Here is a 21131-nt window from a genome sequence, read left to right as displayed (position 1 = left end):
AGGGTATGCTTCCAAATCTGTTCCACTTTTTAATCGCAGCATTGCTTTAAAGTTTTGAATGAATGCACCAAAATATAGAAGATTTAAATACCTTTGACATTTCCTTCATATATGCCAGCATTATGGATGCATTTAAGACTGTATTCGTAAGTAACTTCCTATTCATCCATGGAAACAACTTTTCATATTCTTTATAATAGACTTTACTGGAGTTGGATTTTACACCTACCAACGTTTGTTTAGATTTTACAACAATCGATTTAATGGACGGTGTATTATCTTTTTCAACGGAAATCGTTTAATTCACAAAGACGATGATTTTTATAAGCAAACGTCAAGTGACATTTCCATGGCAATCGTGAAATTACGAACACCCAGCCCACTTAATTAGACATGTATTCGAGTATAACGTCAATATGACTTCATTGTATTTCCTATTTTTAAATTATACTGCAGGTATAATAAAAAATACTATAAGATACACGTGTATAATTGGTCTTTAAGCACTTGCAACGTTAAAGGCACTCCGCTTTGCGTCGTGCCCTTAAACTCGTTGCGCGTGCTTTAAAGACTTGATTATACACTTGTATCTTAATATACTATTATATTTAAAATGCAACTATAATGCCATTTAAATCGTTAAGAAGACGTCGTTGGAATATTCCTTGAAGAGAAAACTATCCAATACTTACTAAATTATTTTAATTCCAGTCTAGTTTATCCTAGTTACCCCTTTCTATAGTTCTATCTATTTACGAAGCGCTGTGATTGCAGGTTGGCAAAGATTAAAGGTTTCGGATTCACCATCGACACAAAATGGCAGTTGCTTGACAGGTGAGATGTCTTGATAAGAAACCCTGTAATTATCGTGGAAGTAGAGTTGACTTTGAAATTTACACTCGGAACTATTAAAACTGGAAACCCAAAGCTTGAACCCCAAAAATAAATTAACATGTGTTGGCACCAGGGAAGATAGATGGCGCAGGGGAGAGGGAAGCGGCCATTCTGTGAGTGTGTGTGCTGCCAATTATTGTAGTTCGTTTCGTAAATCGTAGTTAATGAAATATTAAATCCTGATACTGGCGTGTGTATTAATTGTTTGTCCCCTGGCGACAACACATGTAACATACATATAATCATCAGGTGTGAAAGAAAGATAAAAACTAAAAATCCATTTGTAAAATTTATTCGTAAATTGCAGTACTCATTGCAATGCATTTTGACAGTTACTGTTACTGCAGTATAACCTTTGCAAGTCCCTCGTTGCCTATTCGAACCAATTGCACCTTGTCACCATACGTAACAAGCTTATGCGAAGCAATTTCTCGGACGGGGAGTTCCACAACTCTATACGTTGGACTTTCTAAATTAGCTTTTAGTACACCCAACGATTCTAGCCCTCCCAGCGTAAGAGCCGATTTCAGAGTTGGAATTTCCGCCTTGATGAATTCTCGTGTAATTGGTACCGAAGTACGAAAGACCGGAATTTCGCTCTTATCAGAAGTCACTAATGGGATTGTTTCTACAGTTTTGACGGCGGGTTTCAAAATTTCTTGAATGTCGGCACTTTTAAGGACAGGTATTTCAGTTCTGACAATTTTTTCGGGGACCGCTTCTACAGCTCTTACCAATGGCACGGAGGTTTGTACCAATTTCTCGGTGTTTCCAAGAATTTTTTCGGATTCGAAGGCAATCTGGCCGATTCTTACCAAAGGAGAAGAAGTTTGAATCAATTTATCGGTGAAGGAGACTGGTTCCAGTTTAAAATTGTTGTCAGTTCTTAGAAGCGATATTTCTCCCTTTACTAGGCTTGGTGAGTCGATCGCTAGCTGAGTTGTTCTCAGTATGGGGGAGGTTTGAACAAATTTCTCGGCGATGGGAAGTCGTTCTGTGGCGATTTCGTCGGTCCTTAGAACTTTGGTGGCAAGCACTTTTTCCTCGCCCAATCCAATTTGACTTGACCTAAGCAATAAGGTTTCGGGCACATTCTTGGCGATGACAACGGTTTCTAGAGGTGCAGTAATTATTTTTTCAGCAGGAAGTACAATTTTCCCATTTGCTAAGTGGGCACCTCGTAGTACTTCTAAGTGTTGAGACTTGGCGAGAGCCACTTCTGGAGTGTCTTGGACCGGTGTGGGAATATCGGGACTTGCCGCGTGGAAACCATGCGAGCCAGACATAAAGACCGTTTTACGAACAATTCCGTGTGGATCGATGAATGAAAATGCACCGTTAACGTTGCCATCGATCGTACGTTGTTCTACTCTTGAAATTCCATCTATGTCGTATTTGAGTTGATAGTTACCAATATTGTCTTGTTTGACATTTACAACCTGTGCATGTTCCGATGCTGCCACCGAAATAAGTGCGAACACAGCAACCTAAAGGAATCGACATTTCGAGATTAGTTATAAACTAAAATAGTTTACTCACCAATATCTGCATGGTGTTGTCAATGGCCAACCATGAAACTGAACCAGAAACGCTCGTCTTGATCTTAAATACTCACAACGGGGGCCAGATACTAATTGATTTCAAATAACATAAGTTAATAATTATTATTTAATGGAAACTTTAGATAGACAGTCATTGTGAGTCATTTCAGTATAATAGAGCATGTTCGCTACTGCATAAAATATATAATACTTTTTATGCGCAAAAAAAGAATCACAAAAGATAGTGTTAGCTTATTGAATGAAGAGGAAAGCAAAGATAAAAATTTTTAGACGAATTAAAAGAAAAACTCAAGGTAATTACGGAGAAGTTTTCAACTAATTAATTTTCTAGGACACCCGACTCAGATTTATTCATTAAAACTTAATATTACGGTAATTATTATATTATGACACAGTGGTTTTTAATTGTTTTAAGTAAGAGGTTTACGAAAGGACACATGAGTGTGGTGGAAAATCCATGCGTGCCAATTCCGAATACGCTGTTCATTGCCAACTCTTGTGCTCTAGTAATTAATCTAGAAAACAAAATTATATTTGCAGAAATAATTTACTAATTCACATGGCAATTATAACACCACTAAAGCTGCAAGTGGTCGAGCCCTTTACGTACTCAAAATTACTTTTTGCCCCCCCCCCCCTCTATTGGTTTTAGACCTTTTGACTTGCTGACATCGGTTTCAGCAGGATTCGCTAAACTCCTCAATCTTCGACCCATAATATTTCCCGCACGTTTAATAGGCGAAAGGTCTAGAAGTCTGGTTAACCATGGCAAAAGACTGAAGACTAAATTCTTCAAGTCCAGATGTTGTTGTATGAAGACAAGCACCGCCTTGCTGCTAAAGTGGATCCCAACTCCTGAACGATTGCTTCGAATGAATGAATGTCAAACGAGATTTTTCTCATGGACTATACCACCCCATACCAGGAAGAACCAGAACATTTTTTGCTTACAACATTACTAGGAGAACTAACAAAGAAAATTAAAGTTAACCGATATATCCCCCTGCTAGTAGGATATGCAAATTGTGCAAGTTTCAGACACCCAAAAAAATATGTACAGGGTGGCCAACTAAGAATGTGAGGTACTGTATCTGAGAATCTATCCATCGTAGAGGCTTGCGGTAAAAAAAGTTATTACTAAAACGGCCACGAGCAAAACCTAGAAAATATTTTTAAGTTTCGGAAATGACCGCTAGGGGGCGTAACTGCAATCTGGAATCTAAAAAAGTGATGTTTCTGTGAATTCCGCTATATTAACCTAACAAAAAAATGTCCGGTCTTTGAACTCGACGATAATCTGAACCATTTTTGGTAGACAATTTTTCCTAGTCTCTAAAAATGAAGTGGTGGGGGATATTCATAGGTTTCCGTAAAGAACACCCTGTATCTTCATTACATTCAGATTATACGAACCATACATCCGGAGCGAGACGATGCCACAACCGAGCGTATGTCTTATGAAAACCAAATTAAAAATTCGTGAGTGCAAATGACGGAAATTTGACGGCCTAAGTGAAGTCAAATATCAAACTCCATTATACGCACATACGGAGACGGCGATTAACACTTAAACCGCAATATCTCGAAAAAGGTGCGTCGTAGATGGAGGTTCATGGGTACCTTTGGAAAGCTCTCGACCTAACTCGACTATTCAAACCTCCGAATGCCTAAATTGGACGAAATCGGACGGTAAACTGTAAAATCGACGTTTAACCACAAGATAAAGTGAGTGCAAAAGTTTGGTTTTAGGTCTCTAATGGGCAATTGCACCGTCAAAAGTATCGCTTAAAGCTAAGCTTCACTTAAATGCCATAGCAACAAACAAAATGGGCGCGCCAAAAGTCGTACAGCACATGCGCAATTAATTTGTGGGGTAATTTGATCGAAATTTGTATAGTAAGTCCATCTAATAAGCAAACAAAAAATGAAAATACAAAAAATCGTATTGCGCTGAATATAGATTACACTCCCAAATATACACAAACGTAAAATATCCCATTTTCGGCGGTATTTGTGCAAAATTATAGTGTAGTCTTAAAATGCGGGGCATGTTTACCAACCTATAGGTATATAATGAGATTGACTAAGAAATAGACTATCGATATACTGGTGCTTTTTTGAGCCAAATCAAATTTCTGTTCACTTTTTAGATTATTCCAATGACACAACTCAATATTTATTATCACGGCACAAAACTTCTCCCCCTCACAAAGAAGAGATTCGACTCTGCTCTCAGTTAACCTATTAACTTCTAACAGATTTAATCTTAACACACAAAAGGAAAATGGTACAATAACACAAACAATTATTACTATTAGACTAAAATTATGACTGAACTACTTACATTACTTGTCGGGGAATTGTAATTGGAACTCGCAAGAAGCGAAATAAATTCTTCAACGAAACGTAGTTCTGCGTAGATTGTGGCTAAAAGTGACGCTTTTCTTGTTGACCTCCTATTTAAAGCGAAACCCTTCTTCCGAAAATCAAAATTATAACAACCAATCATACACAGTTGACAACAAAAACTATCCCCTCAACGTGCGTTAATAGACCAAAAAATAGAGGTCGAATAATTTCTCTAAATCAATTTGTTATCAGACATTAAGAGAATAAATCCTAACTTAAATTCTAAGAAAAATAAAATTTCATCTCTCTTAACTACACAGAAAAGGTAATAAATCACATCCACCTGTCAATTAAATTAAGCATTTACATTTGATTACAGATAAAAACCAAACAAAATTCCCGGAAAAAAATGTAAACAAAAACAACCTTGACCGCTTTCTCGTATGACACAATAATTCCCATGCAGTTACATAGACCAACGACAAATTAATAAAATTTAATTACAAATGTTAATTACATAAGGAGACCGCTCTTGTCCATCTTAATTAAGATGTTCGAACATTTCATCCTGCTAGAGGAAATAAACCCAGCAATAAATATTTACTTCTTATTCTACATTGGAAACTAAAAAACTTTCGAGGGAAACGTTTCTTCCGTACACTTGCCATTTTTAAAAAAAACTTCTAAAAGCGAGATTTTTGTTTTGAGCTAGGAAGCTGTTCTGTCAAGAATTTGGCGCATCCTCTAATTCGGAAATGAAAATATCAGTCACACCTAATCTAAGGTACCTATCTAAACAATTTTTCGCTTCCATACATGTCCAAGACATGTCATAATCCTAATTTATATACCATGTTCAATTGAAAAATGACCATGCATTCGAAAATTTTTTCGAACCTAAGAAGCGCCTTCTGATTTTGACCATCAGGAGGTATCAACATTTCTATTTATGCCTTGAGAGAAACGCACTTGTGTGTTTATGTGAAAAACTATGTAATATACCTACAAATTTATATTAAATAATTAACAAACATTCTAGAAACAGAACACGGATAAGCACTTCGCAGAGAATACACATAAGAGTATACAATCATTGAATAATATATTATTCAATGATACAATACAATTAGCTTCAACATTTAAAAACCGTTATGCATATCGACCTGATGATGAAAAAAAAACATAATAATAACCTTTACGGAAATAAGTAACCTGATATTTAAGCAAGGTTAATATCTACAAGTTTTCTTGAGATTCCGTAATGACACCCGTAGTAGTGCAAGGTATGTACATTTAAAAGCAAATCACTTTGTTTTGGTTCTGATTTCCTTGTACCTTAACTGGTCGAGTAATTTCTAGTGTTATTTACAGTACTCGACCGCAATACTATACTCGTCAGAGGTAAGTGTTAAGTAGTGGTACATTGAAATAAAATAAGGAAATGCTACTGTAAATTAAGTTCGATGTTTCGCGTGTAGGTAGGGGCCCTGCTCTGTTTTTTTCTACTTTGAGGGATACGACTTGCGATTTCAAATTCACTGATCTTAAAATTAGAGATTTTAATATTCTCCAAGATATTGCATGGGTAGGTATTGTCTTCTTTAAGTAGTGCAAAAGAATAACAACAATTTGTTTTATTACAAGTTAAACCAAGCTGAAAGCCTCAGTTCCTATTTCCTACTATTATAAACCATAACAATACTGGTATGGTACTCCAATGGAACTGGATTTTTGGAGGCCACTACTAAATAAATTTCTTTCATTCATTATAACAGCCATTTACGTTGTAAGCGAAATGACTAAAATTCTTCCAACTTACACATCTTATAGAGTTATACCACTAACAGATGAGGAAAGTTTACTCCTGATACTTAGGCAGACCATGTGGCATCGTCTATTTCATAGCGACCTAAAGGTTTGGCAAGTTTGCTGGCGGACAGTACTTTCTGCTTGCCAAGTGTAAATGAGCGGAAAATGCACTAGCCTGCCATTCGCTACTTGCCCGTAAGCGACAATAAGTTGAGGACCTGGCTAGTTTAGTGGCCGGCGACTTTCCTTTCTGGGCTTGCAAATTTTTGTAGTTGCTGCGTGTAAATGGTGTGGGAAGTTATTTTAAAACATTTTTCAACAACTCTTCAAATTTTTACAGGTGACAATCTCATGAAGTTCTTGTAAGCATTTGGATCTTTTGTTGAAATCTTTTTTATTAACAGGGCAGATACCCCCAGAGGATCCTTACATTTTCTTACCCATATTCGTTTTCTTTTGTTTCTCTTAGAATTAATATCGTTGATTAATGTTGCCGCAATAGCAATACTATAATATTTTTGTATTATACTAGATGTACGTATTCTGTGATACTATGGTATAAGTTTTCCTACAATTGCACAAAGATTGATGAGGTCATGATTTTTCCAAAAACATTTGCTTTAGTGACGATTGTACTTTTGTAACTTTTGTAAGTACCTATTGGGATAACGAAATCCGCGTTTGTTTCGAGAAGATCGCAGCCAATTTCCGCAGAAAATCAATGTGTGTGCAGGTTTCTTGGGAATCCAATTATTGGGTCGATATTTCTTGAAGCAAATTTAGCAGGAGAAAATAAATCTATTAAAAGACGTGATATGTGCTCCGATCACACAATCTTTGGAGAGTCAAATGGTGAAAAAGTAGACATGCTGCTAGACGAAATTGGCATTTTCAGCAAGACGGTGTTCCACTACAGTATGCTCTGTCATGTCAATGGCTCAATCGATGGTATCCTGGTAGCGGGATTGGCAGAGACGCGTGCCATAGAATGGCAACCAGTAACCACGGTCTCCCTACTCGGCTCCGCTTTATTTCTTACTTTAGATAGGTACTGTTAGTAATTCTCCCAAGATCTTTTCTTTTATTTTGTCAGGATTTTTTAATAACAAAACTTCAAAAATTTTATCACAATGCTAAACTTGATATAACAAAACAAAACATTGCTCCATCTAGTAATTGCCCCTCTTCCAACAATTACTGCAGAACAAAACAAGCACAATGAATTTGTATAATGCGCGTTGGTATACATTCTCATTACCATCCTTGACGTCAACTATACGAATGCTTTCTTGAATGAGGCCCCCATTTTCACTATGGTCTAATTATAGATGCCCATCATACCCAAGGATACTATATAATATAATATAGTATCCTTGGCCCATACTCACATCGTGTTGTGTTTTAAGTACACTAGAGTGATTCATACTTTTAAACAAGTAAATGTTAAAACTAGACAATATGATTCAGTAGAACTCTCCATTTTGTCTTGTATTTAGTACTGATTGTACACACTAACTGTATAACCAATGGTTTTAGAGTTAACTTTTAGTTAGTGTATTGTTTCGTTCGTATGGATTACAAGATGCTTACCCTCTCCTACATGTATCACACAGAAATGATTTAGTATATATCCCCAATTTTTTTTACCAATCGTGGTTAATAAAATGATGAGAAGTAATGTAACCTACAGACGACCCGCGCCAAGGTGCAGCACTAGCGCACCGCTGTTTCCTAGCAACAGCGGCGTATACACGTTTTTCAGTCACCATTGGCAAGAATTTCTACCAGTAACGCCACCATTTATGTCTTTGAATTTGTCGTTCAACGCGAATCGCCTATACCCGCTGTACGTCCCTTATCTTCTGAGTTGGTTAATGAAAAATTTGATATTTGAAAAAAAACTACATTTCTAAATCAACAACATATATTTTAACATTTATAAAATATGTCTAAATATTTATTGTATCAGTTCCGTTTTAATTCAGAGCACAATTGTTATTTTGTTATTCTGATATCATAATTAAACATGTAATAAACTATGGTCTACATTATACAAACATACAAATTGAAGTACGTAAAAAAGCTTACATTGGTGTTAATTACAATACAAAATACACTAATTCGTCATATGCACATTTTTGCCATAAAAAAGATCATTGTTTATTGGTCCAAGGCTAATGATAAAGTTTGATTTCTATCAAAGTCAAGCGCACGCCTATGTATATATAGTATGGTTAACATGGTAAAGGGATCAAAATGAACTTATGTAAATATTATAAAAACACCTACCAAAATTACTGTCGTCTACTGGCCGTAACAACACGTTCTCTACTATCTTCCCTATTTACCGAATTTCGTCGAGGCGGCGAATTCCCACTGGAACCTGTCCTATTCTTTCGCGACCTTTTAAATTTGGCCATATCCTCACCAAACACATCACCTGTTCTAAGGGCAGAAATCAAATCATCAAACTCTCCTTTAGCGCCGCCGTTGTCCCCGTTCTTTAGGTTTATACTTTTGCTAATTGTCGACAAAATACCTTCACGCGTGTGCTTCCTCTCCAAGGTGAGCTTCTTTAATTCCGCCTCTTGTTTTGCCCGTTTCTCTTCCTCCTCTTGACGCTTGCGCATATTCTCATTGTCCTGGCGCGCCTCCATGAACGACGTCAAGAACGAATCGAAAATACCGAAGAATTCGTCTGGTTGCATCGCCGTCGGATCTTCACCAAACAATCGCACCGCTCTTTCAAATCGAGTCTGAAACATTAACGTTGCAAACATCAAAATGTTTGGTCGTTTATCTACCTTCATATCTTGGAATTGATCTTCCACTTCTGCCAAGCGACAGGTAGCAGTCGCTTGAAACTCTCGCATTACAGGAACAAATTTATCGTTAGCTAATGGGCTTTGTCCTCGATGAAATTCAATTTCACGAGCTACATCTTTGAGACCTGCTCGAAGTTGGCCCATATCCTTGGTCAACTCCCCTAATGAGACTTTAGCAGCATCTCGGATATGTGGTACATCTTCATCTAACCGTAGAATGTCTCTAAACTGTAATAAAAGTGTCACCTGCATTCAGTTTACGCAGAATTCTCACCTTCTTCTCGAGAATCTGCACCAAATAGTGCAAGAGAGTTGTTCCCTTGGCGGCGCTCGATTTAGTGTCGGCTAGCCGGTTCAGTGAAGCCAATCTAAACCCAATGGCGTTCCCTCGAGCCCCTCGATTCATGTAATTACCTAATGCTAGTACTATTTCTAATAACCGCCGAAGACGGCGAGATCGCGCCACCTCTCTAGACGCCTCCATCACACTTGAAATCCGAGGTAGAATCTCGTGTAAAGTCACTTGGAAGCGTTTTTTATAATGCAGACTTCTTAATCGTTGCTCGTAATGTGGAACCCTACAATGAAAATTATGGATTACAGCTAGGGATAGAATAATCTCACTTTGAAATTTCATAAAGAAATCGATCAGCTCTCGCCAGCGAGTCAATATCACCACTGTGGTCTTCTAACAGTGCTTGCTCTTCAGGACTAGGAGTAAACTTTAACAGCTGCTCGACCATATCTATGGGTAACTGCTCTTTGTAATCCATGCTCAAAATTGCTTTGGAAATGTCCTCATCAGACATCTTCAGTTTCGATAGTAATATCGTACAATTTTGGGCACGTCTTCCGTCAATAACCGAAAGAACCTTATTTCGGTTTTTACCTAATTGTCTCAGATCTTCGACGGAACCGTCATTCTAAGGACGACAATCAGAGGTTATCTGCAATTTAAACCATCGTCCAAGTACTTACCGCCACCCCATTCTTTTGGTAGGCGCAAAATAGCTTATCAATGCAATCCAGCTCCATAGTACTGTACAATTTTGTATCGTCGAGTTCACTCCAAATGGTTCCGGAAACTTTCGATTCGGGTAGTTTGGACCAGTTGAATGATTTGAGCGGATTCGACGGTTGGGGTATATTTTTCTTGGCCACTTCGATTTTGAGAGGCGCAACGGGTGGTGCGAGTGGCGCGCAAGGTGGCGGTGGAGGACCGGGAGCTGGAGGTGGGGGTGGTGCAAGCGGCGGCGGGGGTGGAGGCGGGCCGGAATTAAAACTACTGTATTCTAAATTATTTACATCTACTACCGATTGTAGCCCTATCACTTTAGCGTCATCAGGTATGCTACCCGAACTAACGAGCCTTTCTAAGCGGAATCGTTCGCCTCGTTCACATGAAACTTGACGGTCCAAATCGGCAGCTCTGTATTCCAGTTCCCCTAGCCGTTGGCGGGTATCGATGTGAGCTGCCGTTTCTTTTTCCAAACGCTCTTTTATTCGAGCTAGACTAGATTCGAAATCTTCTTTTTCTTGCGTACGTTGATCGAGCTCCTGCTCTTTCTTCGCCAATCGATTGGATAAGTCCACATTTTCGTGTTCAAGTTCCTCGGCCTTGTTTCGGGCGGCTACGAGTTCCTCTTCTTTGGCAAGTAAGTGTACGATTTCTTTCACGTTGATATCGATAGGCGCTACGTCTGGGTTTTTAGGTTTCGTTGTGACCTCCACTTCGCTTTGCTGCAGAACGATCTGTTGGACGATCCGATCAAATAGCAACCAGTGCTGGGGATGCGAGCCATAGTCTAAAGGTATAAGTAAGCAATGCTCTAATAGTGAGAGGAAGTGAGGGTAGGCAGGCGTGTGACTAAGTTTCTTTCGTATGACTTCAAACATTGACGTTGCGCTTTTTGTATCAACATGTTCCAACTCGAACTTTCTCGCCAGTTCTTTTTCATCTTCATTTCGTACCATTTCGAAAAAATCGAGATGCCTGTCCAGTGTTTCGTTCTCGTGCCGTCGAAGTTTGTCAATAACCGGTTGTATCCCTAACATAAGGAACTCGTATCGTAAATGCAAGCGAAACTCTAAATTCTCCTGCCCTAATCCGTAGTTGAGCATGGCGTTAATAAAAGACATTATGGCAGTTTTTAGATTGACTTCGTCCCTGTACTTTCCGACGTCGCGGTCCAAGTCGTTGATTATCCCTTGAAACCTCGTCCTCTCAAAAGCGTACTGTTGGTAATGTAGCATCGCATCCAGCACCTTCTTATGGCCGCCCGAGACCAAGCACACTGCGCCCAGAATTTCTAAAACAGCTATTTTGGTTTTTATGTTGTCAGTACTCAATGACTGAGCTATTGTGTTTATGCTGACTGGATGCGCTAACACATGTGCTCTGCCGGTCTGGAAACGAATTACTAATTTAGTAGATGATATTACAAGACTTGACATAAGTATCCATGGTTGAATGGTGAAAATAGCCATGATGCATGAAGCGATTATAGTTTTATGGCTCCCGTTACTTTAATTATAATAAGACAGTTAGGGTCAATATAAACGTTTTTCTAAAAATCGCTACTAAATGGAGCGCAAACTATACTTACGGAATTATTCATAAGCGCTTTAACGCAACCAATGATGCTGGTGTGTATCGAACTTTCTGCTGTAGAATAATCCATCCGCTCTAAAAATTGCAGCAAGGCCGGCAGCCCATCCAGTTCGATAAATTTGATGACAAAACTGTGGGTGGAAGTACGCAAGGCCGTCTTCAACCCATCAATTTGTTTGGTTCTTGACCTCAGATCTTCATCGACATTACCATCAGGATATGCCAACTAAAAATAGGGGTGTCATGAATATGGAAAATAACCAATATAAAAATTTACTGTGGCAAGTGCTCGCAACCTTTCAACGTAATGTTCGGGAGCTCGCGCTTGGTCCACAACGTCTTCGCCTCCCTTACGCGAGCAGTAAATCTGCCATTTCTTCTGCGGTGGCAAATTCATCATGGCAGTCTTATTAGGTGCGGTTAGATCCAGTTCCTCCTACAAGTTAGTCGTCTAATTATCAAGAAACAATGTGATAAAAGCCATTCACTCAATGATAAAAGCATCATATCTAAGGAACAATAATATAATTATCGGCGCTACTCATTTACAACTTTCACGCAAAGTATTTAGGGTAGCTCAAATTCAATTTTGCGTGCATTGGTCCCATAAAAGGTTACAGATTGGCACCAGATATAATTTCACCGGAACTCGAATATATTTTCTTCTGTTTAAATAATTAGTAACGAGGTTAATTTTAATTAATATTCTTACCACAAGTTCTGCGAATTTAGCATCTAATTCATCTTGTGCCGGTATTGGCTGCGTTGGTGTCATCGCTTGCAGTGAAAGTGTTCCTGTATTTTCCACGACACAGTATGTTATCTCAGGTGGTTCATCGTCCTAAAAGTACGATATGTCATTAGAGACTCTCTCGGTTAATGGATTTTCTATTATAAACGATCGTACAAGCACGTATTTTTCACAATATTCTATGCATAATCGTTTTGATTTCACATTCGTCATCCCTACAATTGTTTGAAAAATGCCCCCGGCCTTGGTCCCGGCAAGATTACTTTTCATCAGCAGGTAGCACAAAAAAGAAGAAATTTTTAACCGAGGTGCATATTTGTTTCACTATTTGTTACAGTGATTCGGTTTCGAATTGGGTATTCTGTTAAAGTCTATTCGGTTCAGTGGTTTACACATTGGATATAATTTGCCAGGAAAAACCTCTTAGAGATGGTTTAGTTCAGCGAAAGTGAAACAATTGATAACCATAGCTAATAAAAAATGTTAAAATCACGATGGGAGAGTTTGAGTCGAATTTGCTATTACCGTAATAAGATGGACACTGTAACAAGCGCTTAGTCGTTTTCAAAAATGTGATTTTAAATTTGTATTTTGTTCGGGAACACATATGTATACCGCTTCATAGCAAACGTGAACAAAAATATGTCTGTAAATAAAAAGCGACCACTGTTAAGCGATTTGTCATTTTAGGGTGTTCCTAAAGATGTCGAATGTGTAGTTTTTTTACCCACTTCTTAAACGATGTTCCCAAGGCTCAGTGTCACTTATGTAGCGACAAATCTCGCATTCATAATTTTTTTATCTTTATGATAAAGGCAGTCCGTTTTTTTCATTTTAATTGAATGTGGATCAGGTTAAATATGCGAAATTGTCGCTATTATTTAAATGAATAGGACATTGTAAAGCCGGATTTATAGTTCCGTAGCCGTAAGAACGTAAGCCGTTAACGAAAATTAATACGATTTATAGTTACCGTAGTGGCAAGAGATGAGCTTGCGTATTAGTACGAAACGAATTCTGCCATTGTCTGTCATCTGTCAGTAAGAGTAACGTGCTATTCAAAATAATAATAACCAACAGTGTCAATAATTATTGTAAATAAAGTATAAACGACACGAACGTCAGGATAAACTCAACTGTTTGAATTATCCGAGTACTACCGAAGACAAGCGAGTTAGCACGATTTACCGTAAGAAATAAGAATTGGGCATTTCCTACGTACCGTAACCCTTCTAACGCAACGTTAAAGCGAATTATCAATGTTCACACCCAACAAGTAGGGTTTAATTCCAAACGTTACGGTACGGTGTTGCGGGTACGGAACTATAAATTCAGCTTAAGTTAAATTTGCAGGTCCTTCTTTGTGTAAAATTTACTTATCCATAAAAATTTTTGCAATAAAATGGACTGGTGCATTAGAAGTTAATCAGTGTGGATAAGGCATCCTTGTTTAAGTGATTAGACAAGTGTTTTTTAAAGTACGACGAAAATACTGTCTTAGGAAAAGTGGAAGTGGAGTTCACGATCACACGTTGGTTATAAAAAAAATGAAAAATTATTTTAAGGACCGCCAAGCACGCCTAGATATTTTCAGTTTTTGCGGTATAAGGAATTTAATTTAGGTAGCGTTGGGGAACTTAGATTTTAGATTTAAGGTGTTTTAAAGGTTTTGTCACGTGTGTTTATGAACCTAGTATATTTCCAGTCTCTGGTTAATTTGGGCAAGCCGAGTGGTTATTTGTAAAACACAAAATTTAAAATGTGTTCGTGAAAATAAAGTAATTACATTTTGTTTAAAAATGCTTATGGGCCTGATACGTACAGAAAAATATTTAAAAAAAGGTGTGTTCCTAATTAATTATCTCGTTACACATACGCGCCTATCCAGTAGTTCATGTTTGTCAAGGATTACCCTTCGATTTTGCTAACTCTTGTTGGTAATTTATCGTATCTATACACGGAAGATTCCACTTCCTTGAATGAACAACCTGTTGAATATCGACAACTTCCTAAATCAATACAAAACTCAAAGCCATCAGATCCTACTTTCGTTGTTAGAAAAGCCATCTGAGATCCACTGAATGTGGGCGTAAGACATACACAAGAATGTAAGGCCGAGAAATAAATATAGCAATAAACCAGATGATTTCATTCCATTCGCTTGATTTGTTTAAAGTAAAAGCATTTGTTTTGAATATAGAAAGTATCCAGAAACAAATATAGCGTCATCACGCTCAGGGGTCTGGATTAATAAAACATTAAGTAGCACTTATTTTCACCACAAGAACATAAATTCAGATGATTAAGTGAAGTTGAAAAAAAAACACAAAGAAATTTCCATTTAGTAACGCAAACCATAAAGAGATTGAATCTCCTTATTTGGTTTGTCGAGGTGCTGTTATGTCAAGAACAAGGATTTTATTTAATTTAATTAACCAAGTTTCGATTTAGAACAAAGCAATTTAAGCTTCATAGATTCAGTTGGGTGATTAATATTACTTAATATCGAACCAAGAATGATTTCACTTTTTTTACTCATCCCAATTAGATAATGGGTGTCGATTTTTTAATAATAGGTAGGTATTAAATGCGTGATTATCGAAATCTGTAGTGTGTGTAAATTAAGAAATCACGAGTCCACGATGACAAGCTCTTTCCTGATCTCGTCTTTTGATAATACCATCAGCGTCGTTAAAATTTATTCACACATTTGTAATTAATTAGATAAAAGGCGGTTGCAACAACTGCTTCACGAAAAATAAGGGTAATTAAGGCTGCACACTCCTTTAACTTAAAATTATTACACTGCAAAATGTGGAAATGTATTATAGGTACTTTCTAAATTAGTAAATTTGCGGTAGCAGCGTAAAGCAAGTTCAGTAATTAACGTTCAATAGAAGGAAAGTCGAATGCAAAATGTATAAATATAAATTAATTTATTCTAAGATATTTGTACTTGTAAAGACATTAAGGAATTTGTCAAACAGAAATGTCGACAACCTCGTTGAAAGTTTGATAAATAGTTAATCAGTTGTACCAGTGTGTTTAAAATTAGGCGGTGAGAGGACCAAAATAAAGATTTTTTGCAAATAAACTAAGGATACAAACTCCAGCCTATGTTTTTGTGTATACTTATTTCCAGTGTTGTCGAGGCGTTGTGTTTCGAGGCGCAATTTTAGATTTGTGCTCCAGGACTTTGCTTTTGCCCTTTCTGCCCCTTCATAGTTTCGATCGTTTAAATTAATCCCGATGGTCATTTTGTTATTAAAACCTTTCTTTTCTTCGCGGACGTGCTTTTCGATGAGTCAATGATTACAACTTTTGGGGAGGCAAAGTTTCTGGTCAACGGCACCAGCACGATCCGCCTCATTTCACTGTTAAAGAAGAGATTTGAGGCATTAAATTTTATTGTGCACCAGGCTGCTGAAGATGCTGACCTAACGATTGTGAGGAAAGCGATCAATGCGACTTCATCTTTTGATTCAGTTTTTGTTGTGGAAGACTCGACAGGAAACAACATCACAACATCAATAAGGAATGAAGGGATGAAAGAGGAATAAGACTGGACTCACTCCAGTGACAACAACTATAGATCCTGCTCCGGAAGCGCTCTTTAAATTCATTTTCTGCAGTTGCACAAAAGGATGTGGTCCAGTATGTGACTGTAGACTCCATCATTTGCATGCACTACAACGGAGACTGTGAACATATCACAGAAGTTTCAATTGACGAGGAAACCGAAAATGCAACCCTGACCGCCGTTAACTATCTTTTCGCTACTGAAAATGGTGAGGAAGAGGAGGATACCGAAGAGGAGAATATCCAAGAGGCCGATGACACTCGACCAAAGTGACCAAACCCAGAAATTGACATTGATCAACCTGGTCCTTCCAGAATACTCAAATTCTAAAGGCACTTGTGGCGTAGGTTATTAGAATACCTAATTACTAGTAGATAATTCGTAAATAATAAGTGCAATTTCCTGTGAAAAGGGCGCGTTTTTGCGAATTTAAAGAATAAACTTTGATATAATATAGCTCAGAAAACATTAGTTTAATGGAAACATGTTCCAGACAAAACTTGTATTGTCCTTTACTTTTGGTTGGACGCAACCGAAAAGGAGGTAATGTCAAAAAAACGCCGCCATTTTCTCAAAATGGCTACGTTTCTCAGGACAGTACAATATCACAAATGCTGTTAAAGACGTAAAACGGAACTAACATGTCAAATTTCAATGGATTATTTTATAGAAAAAGTCAGTCCATTAACCATTGTCCCAATAATCGTTACCATGGATATTAAGCTACACTTAAACTAAGCTCCGCTTAAACTTTTTCGGTGCATACGACCATTATGGATGCAGATTTTGCAGTTTCTATGGGCAAAAGATGGACAGGATTCATATTTTAAATCCTGTAGATATTCAAATAATTTTTGAAGATACGACATTCTACAGACATTCGTTAGGTCGTTTAAAAAGGGTTCTTATTCCAATCATCATATTGAAGATTCGAATCCTTATAAAGAAATTCGAATGCTCTTAAAAGGATTTGAATCATCTTTTAGATCGCTTTGGATCAACGCCATGGAAAAATTGTATCAATATTATAAGTGGCCACATTCTATTTTACTAAACGTCAAAATTCCAACCCGCCCAAATCATTATTATTATTATCCCTCTCTTGTTTTGGGCCCTCAACAGGCATGCGCCCAATTACAGAGTGACCCGCATAATGCTATTTAGAGGTGCCTCTGCAGAAGGTCTTAAGTTGGTCTACTCCGGTATTCCCAATTCGGAGTAGCTGGTAGAATACTCGGAACTGGTAATTTCCATCTCCGCCACAAATGAAAAATTCACCTCAACCCAGGTTCGAACACCCGACCTTCGGATTTATAACCCAATGCTCTACCACTGAGCCATAAATCCGATCCTTAAAGGAAACGGGCCGTACTGGATACAAACAAAATATTACACTTTACCTTAGTTATACAGCGTCTAAAACTACCCCTTGAACCGTTCAACCTTAAAATACTGCATCATACTCTCTTCGGCCCCATGAAATGAAATCGAAAGTTGATACTGAATCCTGGCTCGTAGCGGGAAGGATTATTGATTTCGAAATCCAAGGTATTGATCGATGCTACGTAATCCAAATGTCAGAGTTAGTTTTATTGTAACGTATTAATTGCATACAATGCTGTTTGCGGCAAATCAGTAACGCTGACGTCACCTTACTGAACCGAACTAAAATAAAAAACTAAGATAAACCTACAAAATGGCGACCAATTGTTCCAACGACCACCTTTACTCGTTCAACCAATAAACTTTATCCCCTTTGACCAATCCCACGTTTATGAGGATAATTAGTCAGAAACCACTGTCGTTAAAAATCGTGATCAGTTCCCAGGCTGCTTAATGACCTTATAACGAACAAATCGGAATCAGCCGTTTGGTTACGTAAAGTCCATTAATTTTGCGTTATCTCCCACTAGACGGGCGCCACATACTTAATCGGTCACGGCTGCACCTAGTAACTATTGACTTACAAAACATAGAGCAACAAAACTATTGAGAAAACAGTCGGGTAACAAAATCTGCCCTACAATGCAATTACCCTGTATACCTTATAATAGTTGCCCCTAAAAACGAGCAAAGTAATTTTTTATTTGACAAAACTTCTCATTGAAAATCTAGTATTTTGGCATTCGAAGCGTTTTAAAATATCTGTCTAGTCCGTCTCACCTTGACAGGGAATTGTGGGAGCGAGGCGAGGCAATGCAATCCTTAAGGGAGTTTGTAGCGTGGCGATGGCGATTTTAATTTGAATATTAAATGTCATGATTTCTAACGTGAAATGTCATTTTAATGCGTTTGTTTTGTGCTCTGATAATTAACAATTTCATTTCTGGAAGTTGATGAGATGCTAACAGGGTAGAAGGAGGAAAAGCGAGCTGTGTCTTTTCCGACAGCTGAAAGGGTGAAGTGGATATCGAGATCCAGTCCAATGTGAAGATTACAGAGGAGTGCATTACTCGCGGAGATGAGGCTGTAAAGGCCAACAGACACAAAAAAGAGAACGAGATTGCCAACATGCGATTTCCACGTTTTTGGACACATGAAGAAGCACTTGAAAGGTCGCCGTTTCATGTCGGATGCAGAGGTGCACTATATTTTTGTATTTTTTCTCGTTCCCGTAGTTATTTCGGGAAGTGTTTCAGAGTACACCTTTACGCCTTCATGTCGGTCCGTCAAGTCTCTATCTGCCGTAGTTTCGACTGTAAAATGTGAAATTCCTTTTTTCCCGTTTCCGTTCCCGTGGGAATTTCTGGAAGTGTTTGACATATCTTAACACAAACAACCGTAGTTATTAATGTATCCCCATTCCATAGAAAATGGGTTGTCGAAGAGGATCTTTCCATCTCTGAGACTTGGCCACAAGTCCAGCGCTTAATTTTGTGGCTAGTGTCGCTGGTTTCTCGGGAATGGGGATTGTGGCAATTATGCAAAAAATCGACTTTCGGATTCGTGGTTTACGACCTTTAGAACATAAAGAAAAGAATTCACGAAAATATCGAGATTACAATATTTCAGGACTGAATAAGAACAGTAGAGTATGTTTAATTAAATTAGAAGAACACCTAGAAATCACCATGTAATCTCTGGCAATTCTCTCCTTCTTTAGAAGCTATGATATCGTGTGAGAAAGCAGTTGCACTCAAGCCTGAATTATCCTAAGTTCATTCATGTTTGAAGTTTAAATAAAGATGAAAAGAGTGCCCTGCAGCATAATATGGTAAACATTTCAATTTGGATCTCACCTTAAACTTGGTCGTTAGTAGAGATCTCGCTTTATTCGTTTCCGCTGCCGTTTTACATCTACCTATTTTCATCTTTTTTTTTAATTATAAGGTTAAATTATTCTCCAAAGTATGACGATAGCATCACTCTTCCTTTCAATCTATTCACATCAAGCGACTTGACATTTTAGCACCATCACGAATTACCCTAGGTGCTGATAGGTCACGGAAACAATATCATTTGAACATTACAATATTTTCTTCTATAACGATGATGACGGCATTACTAAAATTTCGTAAGTTTAGATGAAACCTTTTCGAGACTCTTAAGCAACAATAGTTTCGATGACTGTTTAGCCGGTCAAATTTCAAGTATGTATTAAAGATAGAGGCTTGAGGCGACTGGACAAGGCGTTTAATTAAGATACTGAAACGCGCCCTCTCAGCTAATTATGTATTCATAGCCGAATTCTAATATTGCGCTGACAAAAAATTGAACGAGGCCAATTCGTGTTAACCTAATAAAGTCCGATGCCGGTCAATCGGAATGATCACGCTCAGAATTAACTTTGTGTCTATTGTTTGGACAGCACTTCAAGCGATAAACCTTGAGGCGGCCGAAAACTTTCAAAACTAAAAGTAAAAATTTTCGATTTCGGAAACGAAGCGAATTAAATAAATAAATTAGGAAGTCGTATGGGTCCACATTCTTCACGTCATTGAGAGTATAGTGAAAGTGGTTTGTGAAGGTGTTAGCATACCAAATGACTAATTAACTCCTTATCTTGACTATTGGGAAGAGATGATTACGCGCTTATATTGTAAGCCATATTAAGGCATACACTTGCTTTTTTTTCACCATAAATTAGGCCACCATTTGTGGTTACGTGGAAATTTACTGTCGTTGGTAGAATAGATTTTCTATACCTTGGTCTGCAATGTGCCACTGAGAGATGATGAGCCTTCCCAAATTCGGTTTAATAAATAGTTCAGCGAAATGTAGGGGATAAATGATAATTCCCTTCAGATGTAACTCAATAGGTTTTTTATGGGCCTAACGCAGGAAAAAGGATATTCAAAAATCAGTTATCTGAATAGTAAAGCTTTCATCACTGAACGTGCCGAGGTGGTCAATGCACTAATGCCCAAAGGCGAAGAAAAGCTGGGTTGTACACTACACACTGATGAAATGAACAGGGAGTCGCGATAACGTACAGGTCGCTTGCTAAGAATGGGACTACGAAAATTAGGTCACGAAGTTAGTGAAGAAGCAAAGCAAACAGAGTTCTTCGCAGTAAGCGCATTCTGTAATTCGCATTGGGTACATTGTACCATCGTATTCTCGACGTTGCTTTTCTCGTAATAGCGGCATTGGCTATTGAAGACTTGAGAGACGCCAGATTAATTTCGTTTTACATATTGCGCAAAATACAAAACAGGGGAGGTATATTCGCACGAATTAAAATACTCTACGCGTGAGCTGCACCGGAGTTGATGCACTCTCATCTCCCAAATAACCTAATCCATTATCG

At 37.9% G+C, this 21131-nt stretch overlaps 2 protein-coding genes across 2 annotated transcripts; both read right to left on the bottom strand.

Moving 5' to 3' along the window:
• Window positions 1–1170: 1170 nt before the first annotated feature.
• On the bottom strand, window positions 1171–4891 carry LOC116168622. The gene is made up of 3 exons (XM_031484550.1): window positions 4801–4891; window positions 2434–2524; window positions 1171–2381 (listed from the first exon to the last, which is right to left on the bottom strand). The coding sequence occupies exons 2-3, from the start codon at window positions 2443–2445 to the stop codon at window positions 1233–1235; spliced, it is 1161 nt and encodes a 386-aa protein (XP_031340410.1). The 5' UTR covers window positions 2446–2524; window positions 4801–4891; the 3' UTR covers window positions 1171–1232.
• Window positions 4892–8562: 3671 nt separating this feature from the next.
• LOC116168217 (disheveled-associated activator of morphogenesis 1) lies at window positions 8563–12891 on the bottom strand (the record flags this gene model as incomplete). Its single annotated transcript, XM_031483918.1, is given in 8 exon segments — window positions 8563–9370; window positions 9419–9667; window positions 9714–10017; window positions 10064–10362; window positions 10418–11845; window positions 12046–12276; window positions 12328–12486; window positions 12763–12891. Coding segments are annotated over 8 exon segments (3261 nt in total), but the record flags the coding sequence as incomplete, so codon positions are not given.
• Window positions 12892–21131: the final 8240 nt, after the last annotated feature.

This window comes from Photinus pyralis, unplaced genomic scaffold (assembly GCF_008802855.1).
Source record: "Photinus pyralis isolate 1611_PpyrPB1 unplaced genomic scaffold, Ppyr1.3 Ppyr1.4_LG4, whole genome shotgun sequence".
Lineage (NCBI taxonomy): Eukaryota > Metazoa > Arthropoda > Insecta > Coleoptera > Lampyridae > Photinus > Photinus pyralis.
Note: the sequence above shows the minus strand (reverse complement) of the source record. Positions and strands in the feature narration are given on the sequence as shown.